A 16457-nucleotide genomic window follows, 5' to 3' on the forward strand; every position below is an offset into this window, starting at 1 on the left:
GGCGGGGGTCTCGGGGGTGGGAGCCTGGCTCCGTCCCTGTCCGCACCCCTCGTGTGCCCGGAGCGCTGAGCAGGGCTTCTCCCGGGAGGCCCTGCCTTTTCGCAAAGGTGGAGTAAGTTTCTCAGACCACCGAAAGTTGCCCTTGCTGCGCACGGGGCCCTCTTAATCTCCCAGGGTCTCGCTGGGGAGATTCTGCCGGTGGTGGTCGCAGTAGTAAAATTGGGGAAGTTGCGTTGAGAAGATTTTGCTTGGTGAGCATTTCTGCTGTGTCCGCTGAAAGGACGCGGTTTGGATGTGTCATGAGAAGTCTTTCCTCTGTACTAAGGACATACCTTATTCGATTCTAATTGCCTTTGTAGCACAATATTGCACTCGTTTGGTTTGTTTTGTTTCGGTGATTGCTGGGAAAGATCTTAAAGGCATAGGGGTATACTTCATATTATCACTGTTTTCAGGAAGTCTCCAGTGCAAGTCCAGTTGTTGCAGTGAATCAAAATAAGGAGGAAAAGACAAAAGAAAATGAAGCCGTGAACCAACATCGGAATGATGTAAGTGGTTATTTTATACCACGTAATAGTAGAAGAAGGAGTATCGTTTGACTAGGTTCAGAAAAGGTGCTGAAATCTGAAGTACTTTGCTGTATTTTGAAATCCCAGGTTTTGGTAAGAAGGCTTGCTATAGCAGGCATATAGAAAAAATTCTTATCTAAGAGCTTCATCCTGCATGTAATTAGTAGGGTTACTTACACCTTCTTAGGTATCTACTTTTTGAGGTAACAAAAGGATTTGGGCTCTTGGGAAATAAGGGTCAGGATACTGTGGTTCCTAAAGAGAGTGACGGTTCATGAACAGTTAAACAGCGTGCATGATGTCTGAAAGAGGATGTTGGCAGCACTAGCCATAGTTCAATAGATCTTAATAATTCACCTTATGCTAAACTAAAAGAAACTTCCCATGAGCTATCTTATTTGAATTTGATGCTTTGAATGGACTAGCAGAAGTGAGGGCTTGTTGGAGTGATCCAAACTTCTCTAGGATGTCAGCCAAATACAACTTCTGGGGCAGGAATATAGGCTGCTTTCTGAGGTCAAACTCATAAAGCCATTTAGGTCCAGATTGATGAAGGTGCATTGGAAAATTGGAAAGCCACTATAAAATAGTCAGCAAGTTTTATGGGACTATTCTGTGTATAATTATTTACAAATGCTTTACTGCTATTAGTATAAATTGTAGTACAGTGAAATCTGGTCTCAGTTGGAACCTCTAGGGATGCATGAATGCTGTGAATCCTTTTCTGTTTCTCTCACAAATATGTATGTGTGTGATCTAATTTATTTGTTACAGCTACAGTATGAGCCAAGCTTCATAGAAGACAGACTGAAGCTTTATGAAGCACTTAAAAAAGAACATGATGCTTTGCTAGCTTACAGAGCGGCCAACCAGAGCAAACCTATCAAAATTATTCTGACAGATGGAAAGATGACTGAAGGGGAATCTTGGAAAACCACGCCATATCAATTAGCTGTAGGAATTAGGTAACCTGCAGATTTAAGGAGTTGTACTTTTGTAGTGATAAATCTGTTACTATCATTTGTCTCTTACCTTGTTGCATAAAATACGTATGTCAGTGTCAGTGGATGATGACTCTCTTAAGTTGGTTTATTTGGAAAGTACTGAAACTTCAGCTTAATGCAGTAGAAACAGCTGGGTGAAGTTACTGTTCTGAGCGATGCTTGAGGTTCTATGCTGGGATCATAATGCTTGCTTTCAATTAAAAAAATGTAATGCTGAGACTCCTAGGAATTAATAGAGACATCTGAAATTTTGTGAGTTACCACCTAACAGGAGAAACTGTTGTTAGAAGCCGTCTTTCCTCCAGACCCCCAGTACTGAAAACCATTGAATGAAACCTTAAGGGTCTATACCTTAAAAGTAGAAAAGTGTTTAAGACGACCACAGAAACAAAAATTAAAGGTCTTTAGGTGCTACGAGATGTTGATGGGGTCTCACGGGGTTTAGAAACCTAAGCACTTTTGCAAATCTGAACCGAACTATTTTGGTCTCTTGTCATCGTTTGTGTTTTTTAGTCAAGTGTTGGCTTCAAATGCAGTCATAGCCAAAGTGAATGGTGAATTGTGGGACCTGGATCGTCCACTGGAGGGAGATTGTACTCTGGAGCTGCTTATGTTTGATAATGAAGAAGCAAAAGCTGTGAGTAAACACTCGCTGGTTTCTGCTTGAACTGGTGAAGCGAAATTGATTGCAGCATTATGCTTTTAAAATCTTGAATTAAAGAAAAAAAAATCCCCCAAACTATTCAAGTATTGTATTTGTCAAAGAAGATTAGATACTAAGTACCTGTGAACTATAAGTGAATAAAATCTTAGTGTTCTTTTCTTCCCTTCACTTTTACATCAACAGGTTATTTCTCAAATGAGATTGTACAGAAGGTCTTGATTTGTATGCTAACTTTGAAATAGTTTGATGTCTTTGAAGACGTGTTCTATGGTTTGATTCAGTGCATTTGAAGATCAGCCACTGAAAGCAACAGTGAGGCTGTCTTAAAGTTTTCTAAAAATTGTCCGGTATCAGATTTGAGTCATAAACAAAATCTACACCTCCTTGTACCAGCATTGTTTATTAGAAACTTGAGTAGGCATATCTTACTCAATTAAACTATGAATATACTTAGCGACACACCCAAGATTTATTTTTTTTAAGTGGGATTCAGTCTTAAGCCTATGTTTATCTTTATGCACTAGAATTAGACTTCATTTTGTCAAAGAAATATCCATGTGATTAAGCTTGTTTGAGACATTTCAGGAGCCTGTAAAGGCTTTATCTTGTAGCAGTGGCTATGAAGTGGTCTGAATTAATAGGGACTTAGAACATCAGACTGGTATTGATCTACTGGGTTGTTGACTCCCCTCTTCTGACATTTCAGGTAAAGCGGTTTACGTACTATTAATAAATATACTGTATGTGAACAATGGTAACTTAATTGGCTACATTGCTTTAGAAGCAGTTAGTATTGCATAGACTTTTCACTGACTGGCAACTGACTTATAAATGAACAAGGTACAATAAGTACTAAGGTGACACAATTGTGCAGAGGTATAATCATCTTTCAGACTGAAATACAATGGGGCTTTATTGCTACGTCTGCCTTAATGTTAATCATTTAGCATACTTCAAAATGAGAAAAGAAAATTGTTATACTGCTCAGAGAATTTAAACAACATTGATTCTAGTATATTTCCCATCTGCAGATACACCTCTGGTTTTTTTTTTTTTCTTTGTAGTTAGACAATGCCAATGACTCCATGACTTGCTCACCTGACTTTATTTGCAGGTTTATTGGCATTCAAGTGCTCATATTCTTGGAGAGGCCATGGAAGGTTATTTTGGGGGCTGCTTATGCTATGGACCACCAATTGAGAATGGGTTTTATTATGACATGTATATTGAAGACAGGTAAAATTTCAGTGTCTAAGAACTTTAATGCTCTGTATTGAAGCGCAGTACTAGAATTATTTTTGTTTGGTCATGTTTCTGCATGTTGAAAGTAAAATTGTGTATCTAGTATGGGTTAAAACTGACAGGTTAGTCTTCTATGTATGCATATATTGAGTGTGTGTGTTTATTTTTAAATAAACAAGAGCTGTGTTCAGACACCTGCTCTGTTAAGACTTGCAGCTGTTGAATGTTCTGTGAAAAAAGTAGAGTGTTTGGGTAAAACTTTCTGAAGTTCCTGGGAGATATAGGAGACAGTTTCCTGGAAGAATCATGGGAATTAGGTTTCAAAGTGCCATAGTCGCTTGTAGAAATGGCACGTATGCATGTAACTCATATAGGTGTTTACTACTTTCCTAATCCTTGTGCACAGCTTTACAATTCTGTTTTTTCCTTGTTTATCTTTCTGTAGTCAGGGAGAATACCAAATCTGCATTGGCTGATAAACTAGCTCTTGCAGCTGGGTTGAGCCTTTTTTTTTTTCTTCTTTTTTCTGAAATCATTTATACTTTGAGCTACAGATCTTCCAGACATTTAAGCATGTCAAAGACTGTTCTAGGAGTGATTGCAGTAGGTTTGTCCAGGGTGATACCATTTGTGTTTCTGAGTTTAGTGTCTGAAAGTGCAGCTGATAGTAAGAAACTAAGAAAATACTGTGACAAATCACAATGACACATCCCATGTTTTTCAGATTAGACTACTAGAAAGTGGTCACTTAAAAAATGTGAATATTAAAATAATTAATTTATATTACTTTTGCCTGTGTCTTTCTGTTTAGAGGTGTATCTAGTACTGAATTCCCACTACTAGAGAACCGCTGTAAAAATATCATAAAAGAGAAGCAGGCTTTTGAAAGGCTGGAAGTCAAAAAGGAGATCCTGTTAGACATGTTTAAGGTAAGTCTTTGAAGTAGCTGTGATTCTGGTACAATGATCTTTTAAAATGTAACTGTTATAAAATACTGCATCTAACTGACTCATCAGAAAAGCACCTGTCTAGTAAAACAAAGAAAAAGAATAGCATCTTCTTCCCCCTCTCCATATCCCTCTCAAGTGTTCAGGAGGTTTTCAGGCAATAATAAAAACAATTTCTTATTACACTAAAACACCTTAAGCTCAGTGAGATGACCAAGAAATTAGTACACAAAAGGCATACATTCATTCTGGCTCACTTGCAGAGACAAGTCAAAAAAGGCTTTGTCCTGTAGTCCTCTCCTTTATACAGTGAATATTACCAGTCTCACTGCACTGTGTTTTAATTGCCGTTCAGAAGTGCTTTGAGGTGTTCAGGTGGTAATCACTATGCTTAACACATCCTCAGGGAGATTGAGATATTTTTGTCTCTTTCCCCTTTTGTTTTATAACCCTTCTGAAAGGATGTTGAACTTTTGCATAGGTTTGTGTGATCATGCCATTTTTTAAAAGTTGTGAGTGTCTTTTACTGATGCACTTGCATTATTAATATATAATTTTAAAATAGAATTTTATTAGTCATTTTGTTGATGTTTCTGACTTTTCATGTTTCCCCACACAGTACAACAAGTTTAAGTGTCGTATCCTTAATGAGAAGGTGAACACACCAACTACCACAATATACAGGTAAAGAAAATTAAGTTAAAAGGTATGAAGAAGTATTTCTGTAGCTCGTTTAAATTGAGAGGAGAAGAAGGAAATTTTTTTTTTCTTCTAACTTTTGAGTACTTGCGTGATTGGGACTTTAAGTTTGCAATTAATATTGCTACTTATGTAAAATCAGATCTTTCTCTGCTGGGACAAATTAGGTCTCAGTTTGTGGACAATGGCAAATCCACTTTTCACTCATTCACTCTGGTTTCAGTAAAGAGATTAAAATGAGTTACCACCCATGACACTGAATTGCTGGATAATGGGTAAAGCTAACTCGTAGCTTAGTGTGGGGTGAGGAACCAGTTCGTTCAATTGTCAGGGATTAAACCAGTTAGTTGGAAAATGGCAAAACCTTTTTTTTTTTTTTTTTTTTTTTAAATTTCTGTTTGGTGTGCATAGTTTGAAATCTCCTGGGCAACTTCAACAAAGTTTACATATGGAACTATATGAATTGCTGAGTACGTTATGATGCTCTTGATAATGGATCAAGTGTGCTGAGTATTTACTGAGTGAATACTCTGCTTCAGGTAGAAGACACAATTACATTTAAGATGCACTGAATTTGCTGAGTGTTGCGTATATGTACTTCTTAGTGTGTTTGTACATGTCAGGCATTAATTAGTGACTGTACTTAAAAATGTTGGAGTGTTTTGAAATAAACCCTTTTTTTTTGGTGTATAGATGTGGTCCGCTGATTGATCTCTGCAGGGGTCCACATGTGAGACACACTGGAAAAATTAAGGCCCTTAAAATATTTAAGGTAAGTTTAAATTAACTGTGCATTAAAACTTAACTAAACTGTGGGTCAGCTGATTTATTTATGTATTTATTTCTCCTGAAGTGATTATGCAAGGGTTCTTTGTGTTGTTTTCTTTTATTACTCTGCAAATAGTCCTTCATTTATTTCCCAGCTCCCATTGTACAAGTAGAACTACAGCCTTTCATCATTCATCTGCTTTCAAGGTTTACTGATTCTCGACCATCACAATAGTATATCAGTGAAAGTTAACAGCATCTTTTTTGTCAGAGTATTAGTGCAGTGACATGCATGCTTAGACTGTAATGAGGAGCACTGCAAAAATACTCAAGCTAGTAGTGACTAGATTAGCTGTGGAACCAATTATACCATGCAAAGTAAAGTGCAGTGCCTAAGCTAATGTGGCAGTAGTGTGCTAGCATTTCCAACCAGCACTGCACTTTGTAATACAAATGTCTTAGTTTGAGTCTGCACTAGCTGTCATATCTGTGCACGATGTGTGTGTGTGCACTCTGTTCTGCAGTAAATGAACATCTAAGATACTCATTGGGTCAGAACTAGTATTTTGCCCTTGTAAGATGTTATCTTTCAGGTACAGGAGGTAAAGCAGACCCTGCCACATCTGCAAGTGCTGCTGTTTAAAAATGATGTTGCTTACGGGAAAGCCAGAGACAGTGCTTGCAGGTGTCTCTGGTTATGACGTAGTTTATGTTACTTGCAGATGCTAATTTTGGTAACCTTATTAGACTGACCTCACTGGAATATTCATCATAGTTGCTTTTGCTGGCTTCCTAACTGAAGTTTATGGAACAATGAGTTCTGGGGATTAAGTGGTAGATTGTCAAAACAGCTAGGATTTAACTGTGAGAGTGAGTTAGCTTCGTTTTGTCTTTTGTGTTTCCCTACTGCATTATGTTTTGAACATAAACAAGTGCTGCTTTTTTAGAAGATACACTATGAGATGATAAAACATGCCACGGTGTGAGTTAAAACAAGGTACCTAAGTAGAATAAAAGCTTGGCTGGACCAGTCACTTCTGTTTGTCTTCTGTATTTGTATGCTGAATAAAAGGCAGTGCCAGTATCTTTGTATTATAAACAAATGGTGGATAACTGCATATAATTCTTTTCTCAAGGAAAAAAATCATAACATTTGAATGCATTAGTGTTTATTCCTCCTTTCCCTGAGATTATATAATATTATCTTTAAGTATGGATTTTGTGCATCAGAGTTCCTCTACATATTGGGAAGGAAAATCTGACATGGAAACTCTGCAGAGAATATATGGAATATCCTTTCCTGATAACAAAATGATGAAGGAATGGGAAAAATTCCAGGAAGAAGCCAGAAACCGGGACCATAGGAAAATTGGAAAGGTACACTATTTCACTGTCTACTTCTCTTTTATGTTTCTGTAGTAGAATTAATTCTCTTTTATAGTTTGGGGTTTTTTTTCCATTTTTTGACAGTTTGAATGGGAGCCAGTTCTATAAACTTCTTGGTGTCAGTTGTATTTTAAAATTCTAATTCTACAAACTCAACTTGTCACTTGCATACAAATGTTAAACTAATGTTGGGATGAAGTAATGGGGTAGTCCCTTGGTTTAGGAAAGTATATCTTAAACCTTTTAATGTAGAGTCCTTTCAGATCCTACTAATATTTCTCATAGAAGAGAGAAATTACTGAAAATTGTACAAATAATATTGTTTGGTCATTCTTCATTATAGGCATAAATAAGGTAATACTTAATATTATTTAAGTATTAATTAATTATTATTTATTATTGTTAATAATTATTATTAATATAATTATTATAATTATTAGTATAATTATTACTATTATTAATTACTTCTGGCTGTGTCCCCTCCCAGCTGCTTGTGACCCTCCAGGCTTCCTGCTGGCTGGGCATGAGAAGCTGAAAAATCCTTGACTTAGTCTAAATATCACTTAGCAACAACTGAAAACATCAATGTGTTATCAACATTCTTCTCATACTGAACCCAAAACATAACACTATACCAGCTACTAGGAAGACAATTAACTCTATCCCAGCTGAAACCAGGACAGCCGCAGTGCTGAGCTTCTGTTTTTGAGACAAAATTCTGATAAAGAATGACTGGCTTACAGGCTTCAGCCATTAACCCTCAGACGTGATGGGTGTATGCTTAATTGCTTTGGTTACTGAAGGTAAGATTGGTTAAGGCTTCAGGATTTTGAGGAAATGTGTATTTACATAGTCACAGAGTCAAATGGAATTCTAGTGTTACTACAAACTTCTAAGAGTAAGAACTACAGATAAATTAACTGCTGTGGCTGAGAACTTGTAGACTTCTAGAAATCATCTTGTTGCTGTAACATTGCATTTTTTGTGAACAGAGTCCCAACGTGTCAAGTAGTCATATTCTGCAGTTCCATCTGAAGTGGTGTTACAGCATTCTGTTTTTAATTTATCTAGGAGCAAGAACTCTTCTTCTTTCATGATTTAAGTCCTGGAAGCTGCTTTTTCCTCCCCAGAGGTGCCTTTATTTATAACACACTCGTGGATTTCATACGAGTGAGTATATACTAATGTAACTCCTAACAAGCTTAATATCAGTTGTTGATCTTGGGTGATAGGCCACTCATAGCACAGAGCTATGCACAGAAAGAGAAGCATCTATGTATGTAAACATATAACTGATTTTCACTATGATTATACAGATCTAACCTTTTTGAAAATAGGGCAGAGTAAAATATCGAGCTGTGCTTTTTCTACTTGTGCAAAACCTACATGTGCAGTAGTCCTTTAGTCTCTGAGTAAATTGCCATTGTAAGAGCACAGTTAAAAAGAATCAGGCTTTTGCTTGTCAAAAGCTCTATCACCTTTTAAAGGTTGAATTTGTTTTATAGGAAGAATATCACAGGCGTAATTTTACTGAAGTTCTATCTCCAAACATCTTCAACAGTAAACTGTGGGAAGTTTCAGGACACTGGCAGCATTACAGCGAAAATATGTTCTCGTTTGAAATCGAGAAGGAAACTTTTGCCCTTAAACCGATGAATTGTCCAGGACATTGGTTTGTACTCTCAACTGAAAAACTTCTTATTTTGCTATATTTATCCTTTGTGGGGTTGAGGGGAAATAAATGGAGTAGTAATATATATTATCATGTATGTTTACAATAGACTACTAAGCCACTAGTATGTCCAGAGAGCTCCTCTGACAGTGTCCCAAAGCAGACCAAATACAATTCTTGGAGGAGGATTTTCCAGTAAGTCTGCACTAAGTGAGCTAGGTTTGTGCATTCTAATACTAGTCTGTACCACTAGTAAATACAAGTAATGTTGGATAGAGATGGGCATCAGATGTGGTGTACCAAAAGAAGGTACAGATGAACCAGTCTTGATTGTTACTCTCAGTGGTTTTTCTAGGTGGTCTTTAGCAATACATTCTGAGTGCTGTACTTTTCTGTTTGCCTGCCTTTTAGGATGCAGGCAACGCGAATGAATAAATACTTAAAAATGTGATTACTGTCTGTACTGATCTTGGTTTAGTTTCTGTGTTGTCTTAAATCTTCTATAAGCAGGATAAAAGGAAGGTTCTTTCATGTTCCTTCTAGCTTGATGTTTGCCCATCGTCCACGATCCTGGAGGGAAATGCCTCTTAGACTTGCAGATTTTGGGGTTCTTCACCGAAATGAACTCTCTGGGACTTTAAGTGGCTTGACTCGTGTAAGGCGCTTCCAACAAGATGATGCTCACATCTTTTGCACAATGGAACAGGTGAAAAAAACCAAACCCCAAAAAACAACAACAACCCTCCCTCCACCAGTCAACCAAAAAAAAAGAACTCCTTTCCTTCCCAGTGCAAACCAACATAAAACAAGAAAATAATCCCCAAAGTATTTCAGCTCTAGCTTCTTCTATTGTGTTGCTTGGTAGCATAATGCCGCTGTTGATGGGGTTTTTGGTAGGTTTAGGTACTTCCTTCTTAGTCATCTGGTATTCTGTATTTCTTAACCTTCTGCAATATTGCTGAAGTTAATAGCCTGTTGAGCTTAGCTTCTCTGTTACAAGTTTCTCAAACAGCAGTGCCATAAATTGTGTTATTTATTTTTCTCTGCAAAATTAAAAAATGCTTATGTCAAAAGAAGAAAACAACATTATTTGAGGGACGTTATTGAATGTGAATTACATAATAAGATTTTCTGTATAGAATTTCTCCCTTTAGAAAGATACATTGGGCAACTAAACCCCAAAAGGTAAAGTCTTTTGCACCTCCCATCTCACCCTGCAAAGAAAAAAACCTGTTGACTGCATTTTGTTTTCCATAGTAGTGCTGAATAAATACTTCGTCAGTAATGCCATAGATTTTAGTGGAGCTATGTGAATAAATTGATGTACTCTTGTCAAGTCTGACTCATGCAATTTGGCTCCAGAAGCCCAGGCTTAACAAGAATATTACTTTTGTTGCCATGCTTTGAAGCCACAACACCGGCGTTCTCTCTTCACCCATTACCTACATTTGGGTTTGTGGGATGTAATTTTCGTGTGATTTTTAGTGGTGTTTTTTGGTTTGGTTTTTTATTCAATGGACTCGCATTCTGGTTATGAGCAATTCAGTAAATCCAATTATATTTTTATGTAAGTAAATTTTAACTAATATATTTTGTTTATGCTTAAGATTGAAGAAGAAATTAAGAGCTGTCTTGATTTCTTGAAGTCAGTGTATGCTGTCTTTGGTTTTACCTTTCAACTACATCTTTCTACAAGACCAGAAAATTATCTAGGAGAGTTAGAGATCTGGGATCATGCAGAAAAGGTAAGTCATTTAAAAGCAAACAAACCAACCCGTTAATATTTTTATTTGCAGGGGTGGATATTTAACCAAGTTCTTTCATGTTGAATAGGGAAATTAGTGAAATAGCTTAAATCAGATGCTAAATATTGTCCTTAGTGGAAATGCTCGTTGAAAAACTTCATGTTAAATGTGAAGTGTCTGTATAAAATGAGAACTTTCTGATTCTTACTTAGCCCTTTATCTTGAACTGATTTGATTTTTATTAATCTTTTTTTCTGATTAATCACGACATTTGTACAAGGAACTACTCATTTCAAGATTATTTATCATAAATGACTAAATGCTTGAACAATAGTCCTGCTGCCTGTTGACTCCCTTTGTATTTCAAAGGCAAATGCTTTGACTTGCAGTAATGAAAGGCACTGCTATACTTTTTGAAATTATTCTCTCATTTTTATGTTTAGCAACTTCAAAACAGCTTGAATAACTTTGGAGAGCAATGGAATTTGAATCCAGGAGATGGAGCATTTTATGGTCCTAAGGTTGGTGAATCAGCATTTTAATACAGCTTTGGGATGAACAAGAATAAAGACAGAATGCAGGCAAACTGTATTTAGTAACTGTGTTATTTTGCTTCACAGATTGATATTAAAATCAAAGATGCTATTGGCAGGTACCATCAGTGTGCTACTATCCAACTTGACTTCCAACTACCCATTCGATTTAATCTTACTTATGTTGGGTGAGTGGTTAAGCTAAATATCTTCCTCTTTTAAATGAAATAATTAAAGAAAAAAAAAAAGATTACTTTCCTTATCTGTAATTCCCATTAAACTGATTTGTATTAATGATCTGTTGCTCACCTAACAAGTGATTAGCCTGTATATCAGTAGCCTGGTTAGGAGGGGAAACATCCCCAGTGAGTAGAGGACTGAGTCACAAACTTGGAAGATATTTCCTCAATGTAATGATAGCTCACTTTAATTGTAAATGCTACTGATTGGAGGAAAACTTCATTATCTGTCTTGTCTGCCAGTTCAGAAGACAACTGATCATATATAATGCTAAAGAAAACTCAGCTGAGTCAGTTTTCACTTCCAGCCTAGTCACTGTGTCTCCTTTGAAGACATTGCATACAAACTCAAACATGTCTTAGGGAGGTAGGAGGTTTGTAATAAGTACTTCATTCTTTTTATCAGATGAAGTTAGTTAACTTTGAGCATAAACCAAATGTGAACAGTTTTTAATGAAAATCTCACTTTGGCTTCCAGCTAGGAAGAGGGATATTTATCCACTGAGTGAATTAATCTTGGTAATCTTAGTACCATGTTGACTTGAACACACATTTTCTGGGTTGTTTTTCTTGCTATGTTTGCTTTTGCATGTTATGAAGAGTTTGACAGGGAAGGTAGAATAAGAATCTTTGTTATTTTTTGGTCTTGCTGCATGTTCTACACTAGATGTCATAGCTCTTTGGTAGGTGATAACACTGTTACGAACAGCAGCTGGCTTTTTTTTAATCTTAAGGAAAGAAATGGCCAGTAAGGGCAGGTAAGATCCTGTACAACAAAACAAAAGCAAGACATAACAGAAAAGAAAGAGCGAGGAAGAACATAAAATATTAAAATGCACAGAAATGGAGCTGCATCAGTCGAGTGTCTTTTCAAACTTAGGAGTTTGTGCCTATGCCATTAGCTACAGGCATGATTATTTTAAGTCTCTATGATTATTCAGTATTCCTTTAAAAGCCCAGGGGACTTAAATAAAGTACATTTTTAATAAAACCAGTAGATTTTGCCTAAGTATAGATAACTGCATTTTGTCTTTCCATGAAAAGTAGAATCAAAAATATTAGTAGGATTATCTGTGTGTGAGCCAAGTGATTTTTTTTTTTTTTTTTTTTTTTTTAAACTTGACTTACTCTTTTTCAGTAAGGATGGCGATGATAAGAAAAGGCCGGTGATTATTCACAGAGCTATTTTGGGATCTGTGGAGAGAATGATAGCTATTCTAGCAGAAAATTATGGAGGAAAATGGTATGTGGCACAAATGCAGTTCTAAGAAATGTTTAACAACATAGAAAATACAGATCCTCCCTAATGTCCTATATATTATAATGCAAAATAATTTCCCTAGAATTTTCTCAAAATTAGTAGGTAAGATTACAAGCAAAGAAGTCTAATTTTATGGTCTGAGTTGTATGATATACTTTTATTAATAGTTCATTATTAGAAATGCAGTTTTATGATTGCAGGAAAAATTATACAATAAAGCAGAAATAAGAATTGTAATTGAATATATATGCTGCATTATTCTTGTTCCTTTTTTCTTAAAAATCATGTTTTTGTACTGGCAAGATGTTAGACATACGTAAAGCAATTATTTACACAGACATGAATTAGTCCTAATATGTGAAATATTTTTTAACTTGTAAGATGTATTGTTTGATCTTGAATAAGCTCTGAAGATATTTCTTCATTAATGTATTTAAAGTATTAAGGAAGACTTAATTCTTACTTTCAGCCACTTATCTGTCTGACTGTCCATGTTTCACTATAAAGTTATTAATAAAAGTGGAAATTATGTGGAAAAAATAGAATTCTGTCTAAAATTGTGAAGTCAGCTAGGAAGTGAACAGAATATGTCATTTCACTGGAATCAATCTATTTGCCATTTTATGTGACCTTGAAAAGAGAAAGATAACATACTATCTAACAACCTTAGCTAACAAATAATTTTATGAAGTAAAGAAATTATTGTGGAACGTGACTATGGATATGAATGCAAGTGTAAAATGCACATTTATTGCATATTTTTCTTGTTCTGCTTGCCAGGCCATTCTGGCTGTCTCCACGGCAGGTCATGGTTGTGCCTGTGGGACCTGCTTCTGAAGAGTATGCCCAGCAGGTGAGAGTAGGGCCTTCCTTTTTATAGTAGCAAGCAATTTCAATAGCTCCTGAAGTACTTGTCCTAGAACAAAGAATGAATGCTTTAATAATTTTGGAGATGTATTTGGGGGGAGAGGTAAATTTTTCCATATAGTCTAAAATTTGTATAAGCCTGAGAAAGGGATATGTAACTTTAAGTGTTTTGAGTTGTGTTATTATGTACAGACTTCAGTAATTATTAAGGGAAAAAACGTTCTGGGTGACAAACCTTGTATACTAACTAATGTTTCATTACAGAACTATCTGTTTAAAGTAGGGGCAGAGCCGGTTTCTTCCATTTCCCAGCATGTATACTCCTGACTGCGTTATATTTGACCATGGTTGGTTTTTACCCCTCTCCCCTGCTTTTCTTTGAATGCAAGCATAAGTGGTTTACTTCCTTCTCCTCTTTCTCCTTCCTCAGACTGAGGAAACATTTTTGACATTCAGGAGTGTAGCTATCTGAGGAGATCAGCAAATACTTGATATGGATGTTGCCTCGTATTGTCTTCCAGCTGGAGTCCTGCTAAGCCCTCAAGCGTGTGTGCAGTTTTCTTTCAAATAACTTCATTGACTTCCGTACGATTCAGGAGAGCAAAATTATGCACATACATGAATTAATTATTGGAAGAGATCAGGGATTACAGCATGTACCAATTTATGTTGTAGAATATATACTGTAATATTAAGTGAAAGTGTTTTGGTTTTTTAGGTTTGCAGCAAATTTTTTGAAGCAGGATTTATGTCAGATGTGGATCTAGATCAAAGTTGCACATTAAACAAGAAAATCAGAAATGCACAGCTGGCCCAGTATAACTTTATCTTAGGTAATTGCAGCATCTTACGTTTCTGAGTATCATTTAAGTTTTAATTTTGGGCATAGAGTTTGTCTAGACTCTCATTTTGTAATGTAGGTAGGCATTTTAACATTGTTTGTGATATGTCTTGCAGTGGTTGGAGAAAAGGAGAAAGCAAATAATGCTGTCAACGTGCGAACAAGAGACAACAAAGTTCATGGAGAGATTTCAGTATCTTCTGCTATTGAGAAACTCCAGAAATTTAAGAGTTCACATATGCCAAATGCAGAAGAAGAATTCTGATGTTGCTGTTAAGGAGAAAAAAAAAAAAAATTATTAGCTGCCCATGTGAAATCGTGTTTCTTTCCTCCTGTGCAGCAGTAATGCCCATCTGAGAGAATTTTCAGTTAATGGATACACAAAATAAGCAAATGTAGCAATGTTGATGCTCCAGGAATAGAATGAGAGGACAGATGCAATTGCCAACTCCTTTAACAATCCCACGGGATTCCATTCTGCGTGAGTTGCAGAATACGTATTTAAGAAGTCCTACACCTCTGCTAAAATATGTGGGGTTTGCTGTGGAAATAAATCAGGGCTGCATGAAGTCAAGGAACGGGAGGCTGGGAAGCGTACTGGTTGCTGCTGCAGTTGCTGAGCTACCTCAAGTCACGTAGCAGTTGCATAACTGACGTGACCTGGAATCCAAGGCTTGGCAGTTGGTAGGTGCATCAGGAGCATTTTGGTTTAGTTTTTTTGTAACTCCAGATTATATAATTTTTTTCTTTGGGGGGGTGGGGGAATAGCTTGATTCTCTCTGAATTTATGTTCACAGGCTACAAATACATTGGTGTCTTTGTTGGAAATCTCAGTGAAACGAGGCACTGTTTGAACTGGTGTGGTAATTGGTTGCTGTAAAGGTGATTGCCAAGAATGAAGTTGAATTACCATACCTGTGTGTGGAAAATGCTTTATTTTTTTCCCGTGTTTGCTGTTGATTTGGCTTTTTTTCTAAAACAAACAAACCTTAGAAAAAACTTCCCGTGTGTGATTTACTGCTGTATTGGTGTGGGATACTGAGAATGCTGAAAAGGTGCAGGTGACAATTTTCATTTTAGAAGATGGCATGTGGGAATTTATATTGGCCATATTTATGTGACTTGTTTATGCTTATAAATTCTTTTTAAGTTACTGTTGGCAGGCAGTTGAATTGGATTTTTTGGAGAGATGAATTTTTACCACAATCTTTTTTTTCCACTTCATGTTTTTTAGTTACAAAGCTTAGATAGTGTTAAATGTGTTACTCAGTTACCTAAGCTATGCAACTGTAGCTGTTGTGATTTAAATATCACTGAGATGAAGCAGAAAATACTATTTAGTGCATAAACGTTATACAAATACAAAGCTAGTGTTCTTCTTCTGCCTGACACTTGTACAGACTTGTGTTCAATAGGCCTATTTTTGGTTTTGCATTAGCTTGGTTTTGTGTATCTGTTTTTACCAACTGATTATCCCCTGCTTTTGAAAGAAAAAAAAAATATGGAAGGAACAAGTGTTGGGAAAGCTTTCTGTTCCACTTTACAGAATTAACCTGGGGTGTGGAGGGTGATTTTTATATATATTTATTAATAATAATATATTTTTATATATAAGATACCATATTCTTCTGGACTACAGCCTTCACGATACAGGTGTGATGTATTCTGACTGCAGAATGAAAACTTTCAGAGGTGGTGGTGGGTTTTTTTTACGGTGAATTTCGAGGTTTTGCAGATTTAAGTCTTAACTTCTTAGCACGTATGTATCTCTGCTGTCGCCATTTAAGTTTTCAGATGACCTGCAGCAAGGAGAGAGGTCACTGAAGGGTGTAAGTTAATAGAAATACTGGAAGTTAGCATTTTCTGCAGGGAGAAACGCGTAGAGAGGACAGGCAGAGGACGGAGGGAGGGAGGCGAGGCCTAGGAGCGGTAGCCTGAACGACAGGGTGCTGAGTGACAGCTCAAAACATCACCGAGGTCGGTAGAAGCAGCAGCTGCGTTTTGTGGCCTCAGTGCCCGA

General features: G+C 36.5%; 1 protein-coding gene across 1 annotated transcript in view; it reads left to right on the forward strand.

Annotated features, from left to right (window-relative positions):
* Positions 1 to 15414, forward strand: part of LOC104834707 (threonine--tRNA ligase, cytoplasmic-like) — a 15830-nt gene extending 416 nt beyond the window's left edge. The window contains exons 2-19 of the mRNA XM_010572267.1: positions 426 to 548; positions 1344 to 1534; positions 2087 to 2210; positions 3352 to 3473; positions 4291 to 4408; positions 5046 to 5110; positions 5819 to 5897; positions 7124 to 7270; positions 8351 to 8449; positions 8785 to 8951; positions 9495 to 9657; positions 10559 to 10696; positions 11140 to 11217; positions 11317 to 11417; positions 12607 to 12711; positions 13510 to 13582; positions 14315 to 14429; positions 14554 to 15414. Of these exons, the coding sequence (XP_010570569.1) occupies positions 426 to 548; positions 1344 to 1534; positions 2087 to 2210; positions 3352 to 3473; positions 4291 to 4408; positions 5046 to 5110; positions 5819 to 5897; positions 7124 to 7270; positions 8351 to 8449; positions 8785 to 8951; positions 9495 to 9657; positions 10559 to 10696; positions 11140 to 11217; positions 11317 to 11417; positions 12607 to 12711; positions 13510 to 13582; positions 14315 to 14429; positions 14554 to 14702 (2157 nt within the window). The 3' untranslated portion in view covers positions 14703 to 15414. The remainder of the gene's footprint in view (positions 1 to 425; positions 549 to 1343; positions 1535 to 2086; positions 2211 to 3351; positions 3474 to 4290; positions 4409 to 5045; positions 5111 to 5818; positions 5898 to 7123; positions 7271 to 8350; positions 8450 to 8784; positions 8952 to 9494; positions 9658 to 10558; positions 10697 to 11139; positions 11218 to 11316; positions 11418 to 12606; positions 12712 to 13509; positions 13583 to 14314; positions 14430 to 14553) is intronic.
* The last annotated feature ends 1043 nt before the right edge of the window (positions 15415 to 16457 follow it).

The sequence above is a fragment of the Haliaeetus leucocephalus genome, unplaced genomic scaffold (genome assembly GCF_000737465.1).
Source record: "Haliaeetus leucocephalus isolate CR32 unplaced genomic scaffold, Haliaeetus_leucocephalus-4.0 Scaffold339, whole genome shotgun sequence".
Taxonomy (NCBI): domain Eukaryota; kingdom Metazoa; phylum Chordata; class Aves; order Accipitriformes; family Accipitridae; genus Haliaeetus; species Haliaeetus leucocephalus.